Source organism: Artibeus jamaicensis, unplaced genomic scaffold (genome assembly GCF_021234435.1).
Source record: "Artibeus jamaicensis isolate MK-2021 breed Jamaican fruit bat unplaced genomic scaffold, CSHL_Jam_final contig_515, whole genome shotgun sequence".
Taxonomy (NCBI): domain Eukaryota; kingdom Metazoa; phylum Chordata; class Mammalia; order Chiroptera; family Phyllostomidae; genus Artibeus; species Artibeus jamaicensis.
Genome location: NW_026521869.1, coordinates 1164444 through 1190262, shown reverse-complemented (window position 1 = coordinate 1190262; position 25819 = coordinate 1164444). Strand labels below are relative to the sequence as shown.

The window sequence follows — 25819 nt, the reverse complement described above, 5'->3', positions numbered from 1 at the left end:
CCATTGAGTATGATATTGGCTGTAGGTCTCTCATATATGGCCTTTATTATTTTGAGAAATGCTCCCTGTTTCCCCACTTTGCTGAGTGTTTTTATCATAAATGGGTGTGATACAACAAATATTGTATATAGGACAATGATGCCTCAGTCTCCTTCAAAGTAGGCACTTTGGGACCTCGCATGGTTCTTCCAAACTCCATCAGCTACCCTGTTGTATTTTCCTGAATCTCATCAGCAGTCTGAAATATCTTCCCTTCCAAAGGTGATTTTAGTTTTGAGAAAAGCCAGAAGTTGCAGAGCACCAAATCTAGGCTATAGGAGGTTGAGGTCACCTGGGTGATTTGATGTTTCACCAAAACACTCTGCATGAGACATGATGTACAAGCAGGTACACTGTTGTGATGAAGCTGCCAGTCACCAGCTGCCCATAGCTGCGGCCTGCTGAATCATCCAATTCATTTCCATGGAGGAATGTTCAAGCGTAACACAAAATTTGATGCAGATTCTTTGCTCTACTCACTCGGTCATTTTGAATGCAACGGCCGGCCACACAGCACGCATGCTCACTCAGTGGTTTCTACTGCCCCCATTGACTAGTACAGTGAAGTCATCATTGTTCACATACATGCATTCTAGTCCACTCTCCTTGCCTGCCAGGTTATATGAATTCACATAAATTGTTCTTGTTATATTAACAATGGCTGGACTTTTTCCAAACAGACCATGTTTGTGTGTGGAGAGAGAGACACTAAGACTAAATTTCACATATATGTATATGTATAAAATGCACATATATGCATACACATATATGTATTTACCTATATAAACATCTATTTTTAAAGTATATGTATATTTTAAAATATATGTAAACATTTCAAAAGTATTTATGTATATACAACATATAACCCAAAAAATGGTATATAAGTAATTCTAAAGTTTGCTGGGGAGGGGTGTGTATTATCCTGTTATTATAACCAATAAGTAAATATTTACATCAATGTCTTTCATCTACTTAAAAACAAATAATGCAACTATCCATATACCTGCTTTAATCTTGAAAAGACATCTTATCTATTTGAAAATAATTGAGAATTAATAATAATACAAACTAGAAAATCAAGTTTCAACAGACAGAATAAAATATTTCTTGAAAAAGAATAAGAAAGAGACATATTATTTCTCTTTTTTGAAATGGATATATCTTTTTTTTACTGTATAATGACAGAATAACTCCAAAATTTAGGAACCAAGTTGATGTTCCCCAAGCCAAAGATTGGTAGATTATACTCTGAAGAAACCGGTGCTTCTCTGGAGAAGGAACTCTCACATGTGTGGTGATCCCCAGCCCATAGAAGTGGTTCTCTAAGCAGCCTTTCTAGAGTAACATCCACCCATACACACAATGACTAATTTGCCTTTTAGAGCCTCCAAACATTTTAGAAAAAGCCTTAATTGTGGAAGTCAGTGAGAAAAACAAACTTTAGAATTAGGAAAACACAAAAAATACACGAAGAGAAGAGAAAATACTTAAAACTGTATACCCGCCATAAAATAAGAAACTGTAATTGCTAAATATGAATAAGAGGCTATTGGAAAGGATTATTAATAAAATATGGCCCTGGCTGGTGTGGCTCAGTTAAGCGCAGGCCTGCAAAGCAAAGGGTTGTGGGGTTCAATTCCCAGTTGGGGCACATGCCTGGGTTGCAGGCCAGGTTCCCCAGTGAGGGGCACGTGAGAAACAACCACGCATTGATTTTTCTCTCCCTCTCTTCCTCCCTCCCTTCCTGTCTGTCTAAAAATAAATAAATGAAATGTTTTTTAAAAAAGAGTTCATTTTAAAAAAGAAAATGTGAAAGAACTCTTGGAAAATAATAATTATTATTATTATGATAGCAGTATTAAGAAACAATAGAAGGCCTGGGGGATAAGATTGAAGAAATTCTGAAAATGTAATAAAACACAAGACATATACAAAGAGTAATATAGTGTGAAAGAAAGTCAAAAGTTCATTTTGGGAGGTCCAGCATATAACTAGTATGCTTTTTAGAAAGAGAAACCAGGCATAATGAGGGGAGAAGTTATTAGAGAAATAACATCATAAATTTTTCCAGAACTGGAGAACTTAAGATTCTAGATTAAAGAATTACCTACTGCCCAGAAAAATTAATTTTAAAAAGAAAAGAACACTGTGGTTTCATAACAGCAAAAATAAAGAGATTATCCCTCTTAAAGGGATACAATAAAGGGCTGGGGACCAGAATGTTAGGTTTCTCAGCAGCAGCGTTGGAGCCTGAAGACAATAGAGTTCTACCTTCAAACACTGAAGCCTCATGTTTTCTAACCTGTGATTCCACACCTAACCATGCTGTCAATGAGTGGTGGTGCTGGGTAGATATATGTAAGTATGCAAAGATACAATGTACTTTTACTCATAATGAACTCCTTTTAGGAAGCTCTAACATGTGTGCTCTAACAAATCCCAAGACGATAATGAAGGGCTTCTCCTGTGCACAAAACTAGAGAATTGGCACATTGGAGGAGGTGGAAAAACCAGAGAACCGGCACTTGAGGTTGGGGGGCTTCAAGCAAAACCTGGGAATTGATAAGCTATGATGGGTTTGGTCTTACAGAAATTTGTGCTAAAAATAAAAGTCCATAGAGAGGGAGAAAATATTTGCAAAAGACATGTTGGATGAAATACTGTTATCCAAAATGAACAAAGAACTTTTAAAACTCAACAAACAGAAAACCAATGGCCTAATTTTAATAGGGGCCAAAGACGTTAACAGGTATCTCGCCAAAAAAATACACTGATGGCAGATAAGCATGTGGAAAAAGCTTCACATCATATGTCATCAGGGAAATGCACACGGAGATAATACTACATGGATTAGAATGGCCACAAATCAGAATGCTGACACCAAACACGGGCAAGGATATGGAGCTGCAGGAACTCATTTACTCCTGGTGGGGATGCAAAATGGGGCAGCCACTTTGAAAGACAATTTGGCAGGTTCTTACAAAACTAAACATACTCTTACCATACAAATCCAGCAGTTGTGCTCCTTGGTATTTGCCCAAAGGAGTCGAAAACTTATGACCACACACAAACCTGAACATGAATGATGTTTACAGTAGCTTTTATTCAAAATTGCCAAAACTTGAAAGTGACCAAGATGTCCTTAAGTAGGGGAATGGATAAACTGTGTTATATCCAGACAATGGAATATTATTTAGAGCCAAAAAGAAATGAGCTATCAAGCCACAAAAAGACTTGGAAACAAGTGAAGATTACTAAGTGAAAGAAACCTATCTGAAAAGGCTGCATACAGTATGATTTTAACTATGTGACACTCTGGAAAAGGCAAATCTCTGGAGACCATGAAAGGATCAGTGGTTACAGGGGGGTACAGAGGGGATACAGAAGGATAAAGAGAACAGAGAGGATTTTTAAGGCAGTGAAACTACACTGTATGATACTATAATGCTAAATAAATTTGATTATAAATTTGTCCTAACACATAGAGTGTACAACACCAAGAGTGAACTCTGATGTAAACTGTGGACTCTGGGGGACAGCATGTGTCAGTGTAGGTCCATCAGTTCTAACAAATGCACCATCTGGTTGGGGGTTTTGATTGCAGGGAAGGTGGTGTATGTGTAGGGGCAAGGGGGCATATAGGAAATATCTGTATCTTCCTCTCAGTTTTCCTATGAATGTAAAACTGCTCTAAAAAAAAACGAAGTGTTTTCTAAAAGGCTATATAGGGTGGAAAATAGAGACAGGCCCTAAAAAACTAAGCAAAAGGAAAACCAAGAATGCCATAGAAGAAGGGAAATGCAATCGTAGTGGTTCACTTGAATTAGCAGTTAACAATGTTTATACGATTAATATAATAGCTAAAAAAATAATGTAAAAGCTGTGCTATAACTATATTGGGAGTAAGGGCAATGAGAAATGGGGACAGAAACTGGGATTGCAGAGCTAACAATCCCAACTGAGAGCTATCATTTCATCTAACTTCACAGAAAGTCAATGGATAATGTGTAAAATTAATGCGTCAGGAGGTAGTGGTATAAATATGTTATTTGGAAATAGATGCAGATTATTGTTAAATCCCTAAGTTTTGTTTTTGTGTAATGGATCAAACTGATAATTTACTTTTAGTAATATTGAGTATTGAGCACTAAAAATGACTAAATGAATGAAAATGAGTAACACAGGAATCATCAATGAGAATCTATCACAAGCAGGAGTTATGATTGATTCATTTTGAGTACCTCTGGTTGAGTTAAAAAGAAATAGCCTTAGAAAACAGCTAACAGCCTTAAAAGTGTTTTTCTTGTAATTGGGTAGTCAGCAGGACAATACCTGATGAAGCAGGAGATTCTTATATTTTAAACCTTTTAGTTAGCATTTTTAAATATAAATTATACATAGTATTACTCTGAAAAAATATGATTTACAAACAAATAATGTAAGCCTCTTTCCAAATCTATCAAAGAATTCCAAACTAATATGGTCATACATTTTGTGTTTTCTCATAATTTAGCTCAACATGAAATGAGAAGTTAATGGACTGACTTTTCTAACTTATTTATTTCTTCTGTCCAGATAGGTTATTTGTAAGTTGAGACATGGCCAAATTGTAACTAGAAACCTAGAAAATTATTAATAATTACAAATTTAATTAGTAGTGTAAAGAAAGTTAAAAAATTATCAGTCAAGGAAAATATCCTAATGATCTTTAAAAGGTTTAAAAATCAGTAACACATATACCAACTTTTCATTTGGGCATATTTGTCATCCAGTGGTCATTGCCATCAGTTCAGCACCAACAGGAATCCCCCAGTTGGGGTGTGGTGAAGAAGGAAAGTTTATTCAGTGCAAACAGCTCAATTGTGATACAGCTCAGTTATGAAGTACTGAGTGAGTGCATCATGGCTGTGAGGCAGACCTGGAGCCAGGGGCCAGGTAGTCTGGCTAGATAATGCTGTTCTGCTCTGCTCTGGCAGACTTCTTTGGTGTTTCAGCTCCAGCTGGGAAAATGCAGTGTTCAGTCTTCTGGGAAAGGAAAGTGCACTTTCCAAGCTACAGAGGAATGGACTTAGAAGTCCCTGGATCCAATTGGTCTGTCCAAATGAGGACTTAAAATCATCACAGTTTGATCCAAAAAGCACTGTTTTGATTGGCCCACATGAGGCTGCTCTGATTGGTCAGTGAAAATACTGATGGTAAAATAGTGGCACAGTGCTGATTGGATGGGGAAAGCCTCAGTCCTATTGGTTGAAATAGAATTCCAGGAACTCCTTTATAAGGGCTTGCTCAGATGGCAGAAACAGTGCAGACAGGCAGGCAGGCAGTACACTCTAAGAGGCAGGCAGCTCAGCACAGACTTCTCCATGAATTGTGGTTTGTGTGACAGGCCCCTGTGTAGAAATGGCTGCTGGGTTCTGGGTATTTTTGTTTATTTATAAATTTAAGCCCAGTTGGCCACTGGGAGCCTTTCTTAGTAGGTATCTTCTTTCTCGGGCTCCATACATCCAATGTTCTGTTTTGTTTTGTATTTAACTAATCAATCTATGTCCCTAGTTTTATTCTAGTTCTCAAAAACATTTCAGATTAGCCAGTCATAAAACATACATTATTTTTCATTTTAAGTCATTTCAGAACAGCCATATAGATTTTAGCCAAATTTACAATTATGACATGAGCATAAAGTACTGCATTATATTGGAATTTTTATTTTTAAAAAACATAGCTTAGTTTTGTGTAGGGTACTTTTTGTTGCAGTTATTGTTGTCATTAAAGACAGAGAATGCAAAAACAAAGAAAATGTTAGCCTTGAATTCCATAATCAGTTCAAGATAAATGAATTAAAATAACGGTTCTACAATTACTTTCTATGCTTGTATATGATAAAGCCTCTGTAATTTGAAAAAGAACATCATAAGCATTTTTATTTTGTCATCTAAACCTATCAGGTTTTATCATTTAATTTCCACTGCTTTTTATTTCACATTTTTATAATATATTCCTGATTTTCACTTTTATTTTAGCTCTTCAAGATTTTCACGTCTAATATTAAATTCCTTTACCTCTTTATTCAGACATCCAAATGTATATTTTCATTTGAAGCACAGGCTTCCACTAAGGGTCAAAACTGGCTAACCTTTATTTCCAGTGGTTTTATTGAATGATTAGGACAATGCATAAATTTTCATCAGCTCTCTAACCTGTTAGAATGCCTTATATATCCTTGCCATTTATCAGACATTTCGTGAAAGTCACACAATCTACAAAAAACTAAGTGCACTTTGGCAGTAACCCTAAATTATGACTGCTTCATGCATTGCTTTTAGAAAATAGCATGTGGTTTCTTATAGGCAGTAACATTTTATTTTCAAGACTGCATTTAAATTCATAGATATACCTGGAAAACATTTTCTCTCCCATCATTTATTCGTGTAAAGTTATGCAGAGTTGCCAGCTAGCAAATCAGGAAGACCCAGGAGGCTTGGAACCCTGCTTCTGTTCCTGTCCTTTGCCCATGCTCTTCACAGGGGCCTGTGGAAGTTCAACCTGGATTTTCCACCATCTTAGGTTTTAGGCTCTAACATTCACTCACACGATATTCAAAGGTCATTTGTTTAAAAAGTTTTACTAGAATGTGATTTCTGAAACAACTTTGATACTCAGTTATGTAATGATAGATTTTCAATAAATACCACTAAATAATACCACTTTTGTGCTGTCTTGAAACAGTGCCTCACTGGAAGTGTGACTGCTATAGATTTACAACCCTTTTGGGTAGAAAATGACTTGGATCATTTCTGTGAAATTTACTAGGCAGGAAAAGCTACCTCAGGCTTACAACAGAATGCCTTGTGTGTGTGTGTATGTGTTTATTGGTGCATCCTAAAATTATGTATATTTGTGCAAGCATGTGTGTTCTTTGTAGCTGGGGAAATTCCCCTCAAAAAAGTAAAGCTAAATTTCTCTCACTCATGCCTGAGACCAGTGACAGGCTAGTAAGGAAGAGTGATGATAGTAATAAAATGGACGAGCGGTGCATTCCTGAGAATCTGCTGCTTATACAATGATAGCCCTGTTACTAAATGACCACAGAGGGAGGGGCTGGATGAGATCAAGCCCCAAGTCTTTCTGACGGAGAGAGGTGACCCTCCCTGTGATTCATCACATCAGAAGCAAACTCAGCCTTAACAGTTTAGTGACTACCTTTTTAACCCAGAAGACATGGCTGTATGTTTTTAATTTGTGATGATTTATTACACTGAAATTGGTGTGAAATGGACAACAAATCTTGGGTGTCAGACACTGAAAATGAATTTTATCAGCTGAGGAATGTGAGTGCCTTTGGGATTTGCATAAGTTTCTCATAATTCTTTTCATGGTATAGATGATGAGTAAAACTGTGATGATAAACTAAAAATGACATATTTCCTAAGTCACTAATTTCACATGTACACATAGACACTTTATAAATATAGCATTTAGTTTCACTTTAGACTTTTTCTATAATTGAAGGTCATTTTTACATGGCCACAAGAATGTTTGTCTAAAAACATTAAAGTAAATATTAATACCATTTGTTATAGCTAAAAAATATCTGGGGTTATCTATAGAAAAAATGCAAACATAGTAAGAAGGTTTTTACACACTTTATTTTTTCACTATTCAAACTGGGAAGAATTTATACCTATATACTAATATAAAAGTGCTAAGAATGATAAAAAAAAAAACTACCCCTGTTGGAAACTAACTTTGCATGCATAATTATTTGAGCACCACATTCCTACTTCACAAGCAGGAGAGAAATTGAATTCAGGTGTTTGGTGAACATATGGGAGCTTTACTGTGAATTTATGACCTGTGGTTTAAGTGTAAAACCCCAAGATACTTGCTGATAAAACTTAATGAAGCTTGTGCAGAAGAGCTATTTTTATTTGTACTTTGGTAATTGATACATTTTTTGGTTTAACCCTCCCACCCCTTCCCTTAGTGCTCATAAATCTTTCATTCTGAGCAATCCATAGTAGCACGCCCCAGTGTAAGCCAGGTTGCTCTAATGCTTACAAATCTGAAATTTCAAAGTCTGCTTTTCCACGGCATTTGAGTCTGTTCCTTCTTTCTCTTTTAATTTAGCAATTTATGCTTCCTGCCTATGTGGGTGACAGAAGGCAACCCATGAACCCTGGGAGGAAGCACTCCAGGTCCTTCTAAGAGAAGCAAAAGCTTTCTCTGGGAGACACCACTTCTCTGTGTGTTAAGCAAAGATGGAGGCCCAGTGTAGCTCACTATAAAAATTTAGGCAACAAATTCCTTACAATTTAAAGGTTTTATCCCCCAGAACACACACCTCTTCAGGAAGAAGAACCTGTAACACACACCCTAGCACTATCTCTCTGCTTCTTTGCACAGGATTTCACAAAGAATGTTCCTGATTTGAGTGCCAGGAAAGAAAACGCCATATGACAAGTGCTCCATTTTAACATACGGTGTAATGGGTTTAAATGAGAAACCTGTGTTTGCTCACTAATTTGCAGCAATTATGAAGTCATTTCTGACATCTGTAGATTTTAGCTATTTGGCGATTACAAGATCAGCAGTATTTTATGGAATTGCTAATCAGTACAGAAAACATCTAAGTGAGAAGAATGTTGTTTACCTAGCATCTCTGGCTAGGTCCCCGTGGCTGTGCTGGCATCCCTTTTCAGTTCAGTGACATTCTCTCCCCAAAGCTTGAGTTATCCCTGTTCAAGGACTTGTTTGTATCTACTTTTATCGTGCTGACAATCTGTTTTGAAAGGATTATAGTTCTGCATATCCATGCATGACATCACAGTGAGACATTGCTTAATGATCTAAGACACTTGTGGTCACTGCCAGCTGCCTGGTCCTAAAGCTGCCTGCCATGGCTGCCCTACCTATGTTTTTTACAATGTCACTTTTTGCCTATTCTAATCTTGGTGTCTGTTTTAAGTGACATCTATGAAATACTTGAATTTTAGATTTGCCATTGGTACAAATAAAGGGATGCAAAGAATTAGTAATTGGGCAAGGAAAGGAAAGATGCTCTAATTTTCCTCCAGTGAAAATATTTCAAAAAAGACTAGCGCTCTGGAATAGTGGGCTGTTTACATAATGTGCTGGATCTTTAGATTTTCCATTTGAGTAACTACCAAGGAAATCAATAGAGATGCCATTTCCTCAAATAAGTGATGAAAACATAGGAACCTCGTATGAAGGTTGCATCATCACCTAAAGGCTTCATCCAGCCTTGGGAAGTCAGGGTCTCTGAGCATAAATGGAGTCCTGGAAGCTTTGCTACCTTCTCCTTTCTAAGTGTGCTGGGATACAGACTGCAGTGAGGTTTCAGAAGTCCTGACTGTGAAATCCTGGAACCTGACACACTGGCAAGTGGAGAAGAAAGTTCTGTAAGTTGAAGAGTTGGCAGTTAGCATAGCCCTAGCTTTGTCCCTTTGGCCTATGTGTGGAATGCCCAAGAAAGCCATAGAAGTTATTGTTTCCAATATCTTAAAATACAATTTGGAAACTTACTTTTGTATGTTTTAATTGGGAAAAGGAATAATGATGGCCTTTTGCATCCCCAGTAATTGGATGCCAAGTGCAGGTATAAAATTCAATAGCATTTGGAATAGAATTTTGTACTTAGGCCCAAAAGTAAATTACTAGGGCTGAGACTTAAATGGCAAAAATGAAAAGGCTGAAGCTATAAACTAGTATGGGTACCAAAAGTCTTCACTGTGTACCTAATCTTCTGTAAATTCAGAATTTGAAGGATATCTGTTAATTCCTGGACCCTTGGCAAACTAAGTAAAATCAGTTTTAAAACAAACTGTTTTGTGGACCCTGAGAAAGAAGATATGTACTAAAAAGGGCTCCTGGTGGCTATCTGGTCTCAAATTAAAAAAAACCAAAAAAAAACCCAGAAACAAAAATGAGCTTAGCAGCCATTTTTGCAAGGGACTCTCATGCAAACTGCACTTTTTAGACAAGTCTGCACTGGTCTGCCCACCTCTGCACTGAACTGCCCGCTTGCCCTGTGCTTCTCATCTGAGCCAGCCTTTATGAAGAAGTTCCTGGAATTGTATTTCAACCAATAGGACTCTGTCTTTCTCCATTCAAGTGGTGCTGTGTAGCTGTATAGACGTTGCATCATTATCAGCCAATCAGAGCAGCTCATTTCTGACCAATCAGGACAGTGCCTTTTGGACTAATCCTAAGTAGGAGGATTTGGAGGGTCCTCATTTGCAGGGAAACAGACCAGTCAGGGACCCAGTGGCAGGCACTTCTATCTACATAAGTCAGCTTCACTCTGGCTCTGGGAATATACTTTCCCTTTCCACAGAAGACTACCTTTCTCAGGCCGAACTGAAACACTGAAGATATCTCATGGAGCATAGCAGAGTAGCACAGACTAGAGCAAGACTAGAGCATAGCAAAAAAGCACAGTGCAAGGGAGACCAGCACGGAGCATAGCTGTCTAACCGCAGAGGGGCTGCCTCATATCCATGCTGTATCACAATTGGCTTGTTTTCACTGAATACAGTTCCCTTCATCATCTCACCCCAAATTGGGGATTCCTTTTGGCACTGAATTGGTGCCAGTGACCATTGGTTTAACCAGGAATGTATCCCCTTGTGAGTCGTGTGTTGACTCAGATTCTAGCAGGTCACCAATCTACCAGAAAGTGAAACTAGGAGTGAGCCCTTCAGTTTAGTTCTGCCAAATGATCTGGTTGGCAGGTCTGTTTCTACTTCACTCTTGGAAAACGTTTCTGCTTTGGTCTCATGAAGGCTGGTTTTCAGAGGTCCCAGAGCCAGACCAGTGTGTTCTGGGTGAAGTGAGGGGAAAGTTGACAAAGGGAGTCACCTCCTTGATTTTCATGGGGTGTTTGTGGCTATAGTTCCTAATGTTCAGTCAGATATATCTAGTGGAAGACATATTTGATTATTTTCATCTGTTAAGTTCTAGAAGTTATCATTTTTCAGTGACATCTTCTGCAACAGTACAGGCTGGGGCAAAAGCAGGTTTACATTTGTTTATATGGAAAAATACAATGATTAATAAATAATAACACATGAATATACTCTATGTTTTGCATATTCACAACTGTAAACCTACTTCTGCCCCACCCTGTATTTACTTTGTACAGTTTTCTCCAAGACCAAAACTTTGGTATAACTAACTACATAAATGACAATGGTAAAATTGATTCCAAAAATGTGGTTCCTCTCTTTTATTCTGCTCTTCTCAGCAACATGGTTTTCCAACAGACAGTATTTCTTTGGTTGCAGCTGTGGGCAGCGTATAAGTCTGTGTGCTTCTAGACCACTTTATTTCATTTAGCAAGTATGTATGACCTCCCTAAAATTGTTTAAGGTAATGTGGTAGTGGTAGAGTAGTATAGTGGTCTGTGTGTGTGCGTGTTTAAGGAAGGTGGGTTTAGGGAGTTTGTTATCTTCTGTTGCAATAAAACACAAGAGAGCAGACCCACTGTACAGTAACATTTTAAACTCCTATTTACATTTCCATCCACTGACATCCAAATCAAGTCATCTGGCCAACCTTGGCATCAGTGGGTGTTAATTTTCTCTTGCTGCATAACAGATTAACATAGATTTAGCCACCTAAAACAACACACATTTATTACATATGTTTCTGTGGGTCTGGAGTCCAGCAATGGCTTAGCTGTATCTTCTGCTCAGGGTCTCATCCAGGTGCCAGCCTGTGTGCCCACTTGGAGGTCCCACTGGGCAGCACTGTTCCCTGCTCCAGGACTTCCTGGCAGCAAGTCTTTGTGGATTTGCTTGTTTGTTTTGCAGCTGTAGGGTTCATGGCAGCTTTCTTCTTCAAAGCCAGAAAGGAGAGAGATGGACTATCAAGATAGACACAGTTCACATATAATCACGACAGTAGAATCACATACATTCCTTGACTTTTGTCTACTTTTACTGCAGAGAAGCAAGCCACAGCTGCCCACACTCAGGGGTGGGGGTTTGCACAAAGGTGTGATTACCAGGAGGCAAGGATCAGGGGCTCACTTTAAAGTCTGTCCATCACAAATACCTGCTAAACAACTTACTCTGCCCCAGGGACGAGGCATACAAAATATACACATGTTAAATGACCGCGATGAAGCCACAAACCTAAGAAAGAGAAGCACTGTTAAAGATTATTTAGGTCTGAGGACAATTATTATTGAAGATTTGAAAAGAACAGGTAAACATGGGCTGGAGTAGTTAGGAAAGGCTTCTAGGAAGTGGAATTTGATTTCTTTAACTTACTCTGAAGATGGATAGGAAAGGAGAAGCTATCATAGGAAGAAAGAGAGGAGTAAATTTATCTTCCTCTTTTCTTTGGTAGCTTCTCTTGTGCTAGAAATTATCACTATGTCCCCTATGAACACCATGGAAAGCCTGACAGGATTCATTCCCTCCCTTCTGTCTACCTCCCTCAGCCCTTTTTTTCTGTGGGGAGGGGAGTATATACCAAGATGGTACCGCTTTTTCTTAAAAAAAAACAAAACAAAACAAAAAAAACGAATGGTTGTTCTCCCTTTCATTAAATTCTGGATTATAAAGCTATGCTCTCTATTCCAGGTTTCTCAATTTCCTTTGCATAATTAAAATGTAAATGTTAAAGTATTTTTATTCCATAAAGAATTAGTCATGTCACAAACTCCTTTCAGCTTGTGCTGGTCTAAAAAAATAGGTCAGCACTCAAGCTTGCAGGGCGGTCAGTACACTCAGGGTTTGACAAACCAGCGGGAGCTGATGCTTTAGAAGAGGCAGGGATGTATGCACAATGCCCAGTCATTGTTGTTTTTAATATTTGTTTCTTGGGACAGTGAGCAGGGGACCACTGGCCTTGTCTTATTGCAGTGAAAGTAAATAGCCTGGAAAAGCAAAATGTGAAGTAGGCAGCAGCTGCAGAATGTCAAACACAGGTTGCGAGGTAGCTAACAACAGACTTTTGTGTGTGTGTGGCTCACCTAGGATTAAAAAAATAAAATAAGCCAACATTTTAAATTGGTGGGGGGTGGACTATACTTCTGACTTCTCTTTTAAAAAAAAGTAAAGGGCATCACCAGTCCTGGATCCTTCGGAGCAGCAATTTCCTGGAACCAAGTAAGAGCCTCCCCTCTTGCCCAAGCATATTACTCCCATTTGTCACAGAATGTCTGTGGTGCCTCCAGGGCACTGGGGTCTCCTTCACTCTTTAGTTAGTTGGTCTTCAGGCAGTGGAAACTGTCCCAACTGTGACACCTGTGGGTATTGTTTGCGGAGTATTCGCCATATAAGCACCTGCAGTGTTTTTTAATACATGCGAATTTTTAGGCTCTGCACTGGACTTGCTGAATCAGAAAATCCCCAGGGTAGTCTGTCAGTCAGCATTTTTTAACAAGCACTCTGGATGACTCTCACATACAATGTGTGTCTGTGAGGACCACTGTGTAAAGTTTTTCTCATTCACTCTACCTGAGGAGATATTTGGACTGTTATCCATGGAGCAGAGGTGCAGGATGGGCTCCAGGCCCACCTGCCAGCAGCAGCATGGTGCACTAAGCAGGAGTGGGATGTTCAGCTGCTGCTGTGAAGCACACTGGAGTAGTCCAGTCTGAAGGTCCTAAAGCCTCACACACTGTGTTGTTGGCCTCTGACCAGAGAGGATTCATCCAATAGTCATTATGCATTTTTTTACATGAAAGGCACTTTCATAATTCTCCTTCTTACCACTCTTTTGTGTAGACTTTTGTTAAATTATGATTTACTGACTTCTCATTAAGAGTGTTACTGTCTCACATACCCATCGGATTGACTCAGGTGGTATATTTGTTACATTCCTCTCAAGAAAAATGATCAACTTTAAGTTGTCAGTGAACCTACATGTAAGTTGATTGGGGTGTGTAGCCACTATTTCTAGTAAGTATTTAAAATTTTCTTTGGCCCCCACAGCAGAAGAGCTAACCAACAACACTAGAAGTCTCTGTGAATTATTGGGTCATTATAGACCAGCCTGGGAAGCAGGCCGGGGCACTGTGGTGGCTCCATCTCCTGAAGCCAGGATCTCACTTTCAGATGCCAACTGTTGTTCCCCAAGGATGCTGGACAGTCAAGTCATTGGAAGTTACCATCAATCATGAAAACCATTCCAATTTCAGCCCATAGAGTGGCTTTTCTAGTCTTAGGCAAGTTGGTTGGTGTTCTCTAGAGCACAGGAAGACAGGAAAAAAAATATGCGACAGTAGTCTCACCAGCTGCTCAAGTTTGGAAATAAGGGAGGAAGTAACTTCCGGAGCTCGTCTTATACTATGAAAAACATTGAAGTCACCAGAATTTAAAATTAAGGATGGTGGGTCAACTTCTTCTGTTGGCAGATACACTTTCCATTAATCACAAATAGAAGGAAGTCCCTTTTTATCAATGGTTTGGAATTCATGAACCTAATAATTAGGGGATTAAAGCTGTGCAACATGAACATGATAGAGAAATATTTCTAATTAGATTTGTAAAATACTCCGTCAGTCAGGCCTACTGGAATTCTGCTATTAAAATGTATGAAGTATGCCAGGACCAAAAATGGTAAAGCTTGAAAGATGGCCCTGAGATTAAAGAATGCTCATTTTTCTGTCTCTCTGTTTTGTGAGTGTAACGATCCTCATGCCTGCACCATCACAGTTTCAAATACAATCCAGAGTAAGGAGTTATGGCCTAGGCATCACACTGGAAAGCCAGTACAGAAAATGCATCTGTTCGAGCAAATATGTTTTGAAAGCCAGTAGGAGTAGTATCCTGCCTGGCTCACCAGTGTGGAGGGCAAGTTTTGAGGCTATATCTACATAGAGTCCGAAGCCTTGTGTTGAGTAGCACATTTTACAGACCCATTAACCTTTACTACTTGTTCTCAGGATAGTCAGTTCCAAAGATTTGTCAGGAAAAAAAAACATAGGGAAGAGAAGCTTTTATTGACTGGGAAAATAATCAAATTGAATATATTAACAAGATAGTCCAGAAACTAATTAAATTGATAGAAACATAAAGTGATAGGGACCTACCCCGTATATTAAATAGTGAAAGACTATCCTATGTTCATGGAATATGTTAATACTTTGGTCCTATAAATGAACATTTTCATTTCAGATTTCTCAGCCTTTGGAATGCTTCAAAATATACTTTGCTATGGCCAACTTGCCTTTTTTACTATATTTTATTGATTATGCTATTGCAATTGTCCCAGTTTTTCCCACTTCTCCTCCTCCACCCAGCACTCCCCACTCCCTCCAGCAATTTTCCCCACCCATTGTTCACATCCATAGGGTACCCATGTAAGTTCTTTGGCAACTCATTTCCTCTACTGTTCTTAGCATCCTCCTGCCTATTCTGTACCTACCAATTTTTACTTCTTAATCCCTTCACCTTTTCCCCCATTTCTCCAAACCTGCATCTCCAAATGATCTCCATATCTATGATTCTGTTTCTGTTATGCTTAGTTTTTTTAGCTTCAGTTGTTGTTAGTTATGTATTTATTGCCATTTTAATGTTCATAGTTTTGGTCTTCTTTTTCTTAAGCAAGTCCCTTTAACATTTTATATAATAATGGCTTGGTGATGATGATAAACTCCTTTAGCTTTACCTTCTCTGGGAAGCACTTTATCTCCCCTTTCATGCTAAATGATAGCTTTGCTGGATAGAGTAATGTAGGTTGTAGGTCCTTGCTTTTCATCACTTTGAACCCTTCTTGCTAGTCCCTTCTTGCCTGCAAAGTTTCTTTTGAGAAATCAGCTGCCAGTATTATGGGAATTCCTTTGTGAGTACTATTTGCTTTTCTTTTTTTAAAATTTTTAAAGGTTTTATTTATTTTTATTTTATTTTATTTTTTAAGATTTTATTTATTTATCTTTAGAGGGGAAGGGAAGGAGAGAGGGAGAGAAACATCAATGTATGGTTGCCTTTCATGCGTCCCCTGCTGGGAACTGGCCTGCAGGGAACTGGCCTGCAACCTCGGCATGTGCCCTGACTGGGAATCGAACCACGATTGTCTGGTTCACAGGCCCGCACTCAGTCCACTGAGCTACACCAGCCAGGGCTATTTGCTTTTCTTTTGTAGCTTTTAAGATTCTTTATTTATTTTTAACCTTTGCACATAAGACTTATTATGTGTTTTGGTGTGGTCTTCTTTTCACCCATCTTATTTGGGACTCTCTGTGCTTCCTGGAGTTGTATGTCTATTTCCTTCACCAAATTAGGGAAGTTTTCTTTCATTCTTTTTTTCAAATAAGTTTCCAATTTCTTGCTCTTTCTCTTCTCCTTCTGGCACCTCTGTGATGTAAATGTTGGTATGCTTGAAGTTGTCCCAGAGGTTTCTTACACTATCCTGGTTTTTTTTTTTTTTAATTCTTTTTTCTTACTGTTCTGATTGGACATGTTTTGCTTCCTTATGTTCCAGATCATCAATTTGATTTTCATCTTCATCTACTGCACTATTGATTCCCTGTAAATCATTCTTTATTTCAGTTAGTGTATCCTTCATTTCTGATTGGATCATTTTTATGTTGTTGAAGTACCACTGAGTTCCTTGAGCATCCTTATAACCACTGTTTTGAACTCTGCCTCTGTTAGATTGCTTATTTCCATTTTGTTTTGTTCTTTTTCTGGAGTTTATTTTTTTCCTCTTTTATTTGGGCCATATTTTTTTGTCTCCTCATTTGGGCAGCCTCCCTGTTTATGTTTCTATGTATTAGGTAGAGCTGCTTTGACTCTCTGTCTTGGTAGTGTGGCTTAATTTAGTAGGTGTCCTATTGGGTCCAGTGGCATAGCTTCCTCCATCACGTAAGCTGGGTACCTGAGGCGTGCCCTCCATGTGGGCTGAGTACTCACTTCCCTTGTATTTGAATCTTGATTGCTGTCAGCTGGTCAATGGGAGGACTATACCCAAGCCAGTCAGCTAGTAGGACTGGTTATGACCACTAGCCACCAACTATCTCCCTCCATGGCTTGTGGAGGTGGTTGGGTGGTGGTGCTCTGACATTGTCTGTAACTGCCAACTGGGTACTCAGACTCTAGGGTTTCCTGGGTAGTACAGGCCAAGGTCAGCCCCCACCCGTGTTCTGTCTAAGGCAACTTGGAATAAGCCATAAGTGATCTGCAGGTGGCTGCTGCTAATGCCAGGCCTGGGGCCACTTAGTAAGAAGTACAGGGGCTGGGCTAAGCTGTTGCTTGTTTGAGTGGATTTAGGAAGGTCTGAAGCCAGGGCCAAGCCAAACCATTAATGTGGAAAAGCCACTGCTAACAGCTTGGGTGGGCCTATAAGTTGGATGGAGCAGAGCCTTAGGTAATGGACAGGGTGGGGAAAACTTTGTGAGCCAGTATGGTGACTTCACACTGTGGCTCTGGGTGGTGGAGGCTCAGAAAAGGAACAGTGGCCACTCCATGCAGTTCTGTCCAGGAGGAAGCTATCCCCCAGCCCTCTCCCTGATGCCAGACACTTCAGTACTTCCCATATGCCACTTGTGCCTTTCTAGCTGCTGTCCCAGTGCTGGAGCCCAGAAAGAGTGAGTCTGAGTAAGTCCACGTGTGGGGCCCTTTACAAGGAGATGCCTGAGACTTCTGCCGTTTCTTCCACTTACCCAACCACCACTAGGTTTCCAGTCAGAAGTTATGATGACTTATCTTTTTGGCACTGAAACCTTGGGCTGGGTGGTCTGATGTGGGACTGAGATCTCTTGCTCCAGAGATATCCCTCCTGATTTTTATCCACCATCCACAGGTGTGGGACCGGCCCTTTCCGCATCTCCACCCCTTCGCTCCTCCTACCTGCCTGGACGAATATGGATTCTTTGATTCCTTAGTTGTCAGACTTCAGACAGCTTGATTTTCTGTTGGTTCTGAGTGGTAGTTGCTCTGTAGTTTAGCTGTAATTTTGCTATGGTCATGGGAGGAAGCAAGCTGTGTTTACCTACACCTCTGTCTTGACCCAAAGTCCTGGCTTTTTTTTTCCAAGCTACCTCTCCTAAATTTTATCACCCAGGGGTATGTGCAGCCAAAAGGTCTCAGATACACACTGAGTTACCAGGGTAATTTTTTCAATGAAGGGGCCTCATCTTCTTAGTAGTTTACAGCTTCCTAATCTGATAGCAGCTCAAGGGAATATATGATAAATATAACGCTTGGTCCTTGTCCTCAAGAGGTCTGAAGTCTCGTTGGGGAGACACTATATGCCTAATGTGCTTGAATAGCTTTACTGATAGGATGCAACTTAGTGCTCTGGGAATGGAAGAAACCAAAAGTGGCATGAAACTGAAGTTTGATTTAATTTTGGTCATGTCTATTATTCTTGTAAAGTATTGTCTTCAAAATTTGTATGATTTCATTAAAATGGCTTTAGAGTACAGTGTGTTTTATTAAGTGACACAATATGGCATAGTGGAATGTATAGTGGGCTAGAATCCAGAAAAATCTGCATTCTTGTCTTACTTTCCCCACTGTGCAGCTTGGAGGCTTCTAAAAAGTCACTAGCCTCCTTTGGATGACAGTTTCTACATTGGGGGGGGGTGTGCATGTGTATGTGTGTGGAATTCTGCCTTCTGAACCTATCTTACAAGCTTTTGTGAGGATAAACCAAATTCAGTGCTAGAAAAAAGAAGGCAACATCATTATGAACTGATTACATCAAACTAGCACCTGAAGTTATTTTTAAAATGCTTTTCATTTATACTGTGAAAGCTGCATTTTGTGCATGGACCTCCAATAACTCATAAATAGGAACTTCACATAATGAAATTATGAAAATAGTGCTCTGAGACTATATTGTATGGTGTTATCTCACTTGATTGTTACCAGTACAATATTTAGAGCAAAAATTTTATATATATATATATATAGAAACTGCAGGTCAGAGGTACTAAGTGCCTAAGTCTGAGAGGGTGGGAGAGCTAGGACTGGACCCTGGTATTTTTGACTTTTAATGCAATGTTCTGTCCCCAAAAATTTTGCTGCCAACACCTTGCTAGATTATAGAAAGGAAATGAGGCTTTTATAGAACTGCATAAAAAAGGAATGTCTGAGATTCAAGAATGCTCACCCTCTTGAATATCTGTCTGAAATAACTTCAATGAGTCTTAATCAAAATGAAAACATATTTTTAATGCCCTGATACTGGTTTTAAAATTCACATCCTCTTAAATAGCATCATTTCCCAGCAAAATGCCATTTTTTCCCTAGTAACTGCAAGTCACAGATTGTATTTGTGAAGGGTGTTCATTGTTGCCCATCTCTCTTTTAGCAACAGAGCAACTCCTAGTAACCATGATCGGATACAGCGTCTGCGGCAGGAGTTCCAGCAAGCAAAGCAGGATGAAGATGTAGAAGATCGGCGACGTACCTATAGTTTTGAACAACCCTGGGCAAGTATTTGGTTCATCGGTACAATGGATATTCCTACAACTTTCTGCAGTAACAGAAAGTCAGTACAGAAAATGCACAGCCATTAAGCTGTGACATCAGTCTTTTATGAAATGAGACAAGATGGAGCCAAATTCCTTTGACCTTTAACATAATAACCTTTTCCCTCATTTCCTTCTGAGTTTCATCATTGCTAATTTCATTTTACATCTTATTGCACCATCTGTTCATTGCACAATAGGTTTCATTTGCCTTATAACAAGACATAGCAAAATATACTTGCTCTTAATTATGCATGTTTTTAAGTTCAGTAAATATTTTTCTATATATATTTTTCTCAAAATCAGAACCAGAATAAATTAGCTCAGCACATGTCCATTGTATATCTACTCTTCCAATATATGAAAGTACAGTATTTAGTAATTCTTTTTTTTTTCATTCTTCCATGGCCCCTTTTAAAAAAATATTTTATTTATTTTTAGAGAAAGGGGAAGGGAAGGAGAAAGAGAGGAAGAGAAACATCAATGTGTGGTTGCCTCTTATGTGTCCCCCACCGGAGACCTGGCCTGCAACCCGGGCATGTGCCCTGACTGGGAATTGAACTGGCAACACTTTGCTTCACAAGCCCATGCTCAATCCACTGAGCTATGCTATCAGGGCTCCATGGCCCCTTTGTGTATTTACTGAATCCCTCTTGTTTGTCTGCCTCTATCCCTATTCTAGTTCATCCTCCACACAACAGCCAGAGTGATCTTTCTAAAGCAAAACTTTGAAAGTCCTCTCAATACCCACAAGATACAGCCCAAATTGCACAGCATGGCATGCTAATCCTCCTCAGACTTGCTCTAGACTCATGCTTCTGTCTTGTGTTTAGCCTTAGGAAGGATGGTACTTTTGGGGATGGGAGGAGTTGGAGCAAACTTGGGGCTTCAAGATGATGGGAATTTTGAACAATGTCTCTGGAAGCTTGAGAGACAGTCAATTAGGGGTGAATAAATGGGCTGCCTCTCAGGTAGGCAAGAAAACCTACCTGAGATTGTTAGTAACGTCTCATCACCACATGTGACCATAACCAGTGATGCTTAGAAGACTGGCAGTAGAAAAAACAATTTTTAGATTAACTCTATGACAGGGGTTGGCAAAACAGTTATCACAGAAAGTCAAAGAAGGTACTGTAGAATTCTGGTGAGGACACAGGTGAGGGTGTCACCCAGTCTGGGTAGGGTGGTAAACACAGCTCATGGAAGGATTACCCTGATTGCCCAGGAGGATGGGAGAATTATCAGCAGTCTAGGGGATCATGAAACCTAGAAGGCTATCATCTTGGGAGTTGAGGATCTCGGAGGTGGCCCAGTCCTGGGTGATGAAGTCCAAGGTGTGACATCCATGTGTGTGAGTTCCTGAAGTATAGTAGAGAACAGGGTGAAAAAAGTTAATGAGCCTTGGACAGGTGGCCCATTTGGTTGGAGTGTCATTCCTTACACCAGGTGATCATGGATTCAATCCCTAGTCAGGGCATATACCTAGGTTGCGGGTTGCATCTCCGGTTGGACACATATGGGAGGCAACCTATTGATGTTTCTCTCTTACGTTGATGTTTTTTATCTCTTTCTGTCTTCCTCCCCCTCTCTCTTTAAAATCATTAAGCATATCATCAGGTGAGGATTTTTTAAAAAGTGAATGAATTCAGTTCAAAGTGTTGAAAATTTAATTATAGCACATATTTGCAAGAGTAGAGACTGCAAGAAGGACAGTGTTAGGAAAGACTTGAATAAAAACAAAATGATCCTACTTTGGTTGGGGGGAGTTAAATGACCCACCTAACACAGAAATGAGAGATTAGTGAAGTTGCAGAGAAGAGAGAAAGGTAGAAATGTGGTGTGAGCTTTTAATGTGAGATTGAAGTAATGAAGAAGGACGGAATCAGAATAGAACACTGCCAGGTGACCAGCTCTCCAGGCCTCAGTTGCCTTGTTAGTGGATCAGCACAGTTAAAACAGGTGACTGAGTATGTTATTCCATCCTTTGTTAGAGTGCACACATTAGAGGAAGCCCAGTGTATAGAGTAAAGTGGATGGAAGTAGAACTTCCTTAAGTGTGGTCCAAGACCAGCACCTTCCCAGCCCTGGGAGCATGTTAGAAATGCACCTTCTGGTCATGCCTCAGACCTACTAGATCCACACCTGTATGGGTGGGGCCCAGGAAACTGCATTTTAACAAGCCCTCCCAGTCCTTCTGAAACATGTTCCACTTTAAGAAGCACCACTGTAAAGTTTATATCATTTCTGAGATTCTCTTTGGTCTTAAAATTCAACTCCCTCTATACTTTACACAAGGCCAGAGAGTTATAAAGGTTTTTGATCATTGGATTTAGTTATCAAATTGGAGTTGATGGAAGATGAATTTGTAAATGAAAGGAGAAGACCAAACAATGGGAGAACCATTCCTAGTGTGGCGAATTTCACTGTAAGTCAAGTGAGGAAGACTTGGCCTAGAGCAGGCAATTGGTAATATGAGGCCGACACCCACTAATGTAAACTCCTTCTGAAACCAATCCTAAACCCAACTTTGGGATGTTCTGGAACAAGGCCAGCACAGTTAATATCTAAGAAAATCTCTAATTGTCCTCTGCAACAGGATTACTATTAATGACATTTTTAATAAAGTATGTAGCTTATTTTTCTAGCTGATCAAGTAAATCGAGTCATTTCCATGTAATAATATAACAGAATTATTTTAATCCATTTATGTTGTTTGGCATAATTGACTCAAGTAGGCTTCTCTTGTTGCATGTGGAAAAACATCTTTAACTGTGTATTTAAAAAGAGTGATGAGTGCAGGGTAACGTGAAGAAAAGAGCAACTGCATATGAAAAGGGTGCTCACACACACTGTTTCAACTTGCAGAATCCCCCGTGGGCCTCTCATTCCCACCTCCTGCCAAGAGGAGCAGTGTGATACCGCTTCACTTTACCCGAGAGTGTGGATTTCAAACCAGCATATTCACATCATTTATACTTAATTATTTAATTCACCAAGTTTCTTCAGTGCTTCCTATGTTGTAGTCATTGGGTTTGGTGCTGGAAATAAAGATGAGAAAACCAAGAAGGCCCTTAGAACTCTACAGTGGAACTGGTATGGAAGAAAGGAACCTGTTCAGTTGGTGATGGGGGTATACATGGACTTTTGAGCACAGAAAACCACACCCAAATCATTTGTTAGCGGTCAGGAAGGCTTCAAAGAACACCTCTTTGAAATTGGAATATATTTTAAATGTAAAAGGTTGAGAACCAAGATTGATGTGATGTATTTCTTGTTGACAACATTTCTTGTTATCCACATGCAACACCTCCAAGTTTGTTTGAGGCTAAAGGAGCATTTCCTACTTTTAGCTCTTGTGGTTTTCATTGGGAGATGTGGAAATGATTTGATACTCATTTTGTTTTCTTTATTTTTTTGAATGGGGGCCATGAATATTTTGGCACATGTTTCTGTATTATCTACTTAATATGAACCATCATGTTAGGAAAAATATTTGACAAAATCTTCTGGGTTTAGAAACTCAACTACTGAAGGTTATAGATCAAATTATTGTATAGCAAAATGCCATAGCAACTTTAGACAGGCAACTTGGCTTGTATTATCATTTCCTGTAATGAGTGAGCCAGGAATTATTAGGATGGCAGGCTGATTGCTTTAAGAGTGGAATAACTTCCTAAATTGTGGGTCAGAACTTAATCTTTACTTTGTATTTATTTTATTTTCAAACAGTTGCGATTTTTCTGTATACTCTCCATTTCCTGGTCATGTAAATAAGCTGAAAGTGACTATAATTCTACTTAGCATATTAATTTTCATACCAATTCTCATTGTTACCCTAATAAGGGCTACCTGCTTATTCCAACTGTAGCTTTTTATTATGTTTTTTACAAACTGAGCTTTGAGTACTTTGAAATCTTTTCTTTTCCTGTATATATTCTGACCTTAAAAGGTCACTGTTTGGAAAGGATGATACCATGAACTCACCCACTGGAATGGTTTGTGATCATTTTAGTTTTAAGGAACTACAAGCTCATCTTCCAGCTGTGTACAGCTTAGACCATATTAGTCAAAATTGCCATCCTTATTAGAAATGCCCACACACAAAGTGCATCCAGATGTATCATATAGAAAAATATCCAAGCCAGTCACTTTACATGCAGAGAGAGGCTGCAGAAAATTAATGCAGGTAGCTCTTTTCAATTCATCCATTTTCAGAATATTCTCTTTAAACTCTAGCAGCACCAAACGGACCTGTTTCTGGATGGGTGTTTGTTCAAAATAATGTCTGGGCCTGAGGGAGCACAAAAGGTCTTTAGATAAGCAGAGGCCCAGAAAATTTTCTTAGCTCTATAATTGAACTGAATTCTCTCTGCAGTTGAGTAAAGAAGAAGCAAAAAAAAAGGGGACTTCTTTGCCACATAGTGCCAGGTGCAACATAAATAAAGCAGCAAGTTGCTTTAAATCTTCCCTAAGATAATGGAACTATAGCTGAGGTTAGGGTTATTATCACAGAGCTCAGATATGGACAGGACTTAGAGTTGCTCTTAAAAGATTTAAATTGCAGGCTGCCAACATAAGTATAGAATGCTGTTAAAACTTTGAAGATACCCGAGTGTTGTCCACAAGGAGACTTGCTGGCTGAGATGACTGATGGATGGGATAATGGAACCTTTAATAGCAATATCACTAAATCCTTCCCATCCCAGGTTGATAGTGACTGAGAGTAGTTTAGTTCTTCAGATAGAAAATTGGTCCTCTGTGATGTGAATATCCTCTTCTCCTCTAAACTTTTTCCAAGCTGTCTTTAAACAAATTTTTAAAAAAATCTGCCTGGGACTTTTAATGGCTCCTGTACCATTGTAAGGTTTTGCCTGCTTTAATTAGAGAGTCAATTTACAGTACACAGCCACCCTGCTGCACCCCTCATTGTGCATGTCCATAATTTGACTCAAAAAATGCCTTCTTAGTTAACAGCCTTGCAGTAGTGGTACTCTAGTTCAGTTTGGGTGGAAGTCATCTCCTTTGGAAATTGGCCTGGAGAAAGCCATTTTCACAGCAAAGGGGTACTCTTTCCTCATGGCAAAAACCTCTGTGCTTCTGCGAAGTAGGCTCCTTTTCTTCTAGCCCCTACCCCATACTGCTAGTCAAAGTGACCCATGGGCCATTTTACCGGCCGGGGCCTATGGTGGTAGAGTCTTGTAAGCTGCCTTGGCTGTGTTGAGCCTGCAGCACTGCAGCAGTCAGGGCTTGTTTTGAGAGCCACCCTTTTGTTTTCAGTGGAGCTGCTGCTTAAGATGGGGGAAAAATAGGGCCAAATGCAGGTTGGGAAAAATGAGATGAAGACAAATAGTATGTTAAAACCCAGTCATGTATTTGTAAAAACTTTATGAGGGAAATTGGCATGCTCTGCAAATTTTTCAACCATTACTCACATTATTAGTAGCAATTAAGCTTTTCAACTTTCAGAATCTCCAAGAGTTCAATTGATAGTTGTCTAAGTGTAGCAGGTGGTGGGGTAGAGGTGGAGGACTGGGAAGGTAGGATTGATAGACAGAGTTAACTTTGGGCTAAAGGTATAAATAAGCCTGCTGTAGAAGGTCGTTACCTGTGTTAGTAATGTTCACTCTTAACCATAGTAAACTGTTTACGCTCTGTATGATTTGGTGGCATAAAAATTATTTTGCCCTCTACCAAATCTTTAAATTACACTTATGTACCAGAATATGGAATTCATATTCGGGTCACAGCACATTTGATGTGCTCAAATAAGGATTTTAAGTCCTAAGACGATATTGTTAGTCTCGTTCTTATTGTCACTCTCATCATGCTCATCCTCAGCCTCACCACAGGCTCATCCACAGGATGCACACTTGTGTATTCTGGTTTTCTTTTCCACATACCTGGCACGCATATGAAAATTGGAAAATTTGTTATTCATAATTTAAGTAGAAAACTCATTTAAATTATCATTTATAAGAATACTACATATGTGTGTTTATGTGAGTATATATAAGTGTACAAATATGTGCTTATATTTTTTTAATCTATATGAAGGAAAATTAGAACATTGAAAAATTATTGAGTGGTATTTTATGTAAATATTAATAAAACAGTAGTGAATTTTATTTCATAAGTGATACACTTTTATATTAACCTCTAAAAATTGTATATTATTATACCTAGTTCTCATTAGTACTGAAACTTTGTACTGTATGTATATTTTTGTTCTTTTTTAGTCTATTAACTACTAGAAGTTTTGGTTTTATCTATTTTCTATTGTCTATTTTTATTTGGGAAAAATAAGTGATTTTATTTAATTGAGAGACATGC

At 39.0% G+C, this 25819-nt stretch overlaps 1 protein-coding gene across 15 annotated transcripts in view; it reads left to right on the top strand.

Moving 5' to 3' along the window:
- The window catches only part of PARD3 (par-3 family cell polarity regulator), a 766077-nt gene that overhangs the window by 728461 nt on the left and 11797 nt on the right, over positions 1–25819 (top strand). For all 15 annotated transcript variants that reach the window (XM_053668874.1, XM_053668872.1, XM_053668873.1 and 12 more), the window contains one exon: positions 19330–19450. In XM_053668874.1, coding sequence (XP_053524849.1) covers positions 19330–19450 — 121 coding nt within the window. The remainder of the gene's footprint in view (positions 1–19329; positions 19451–25819) is intronic.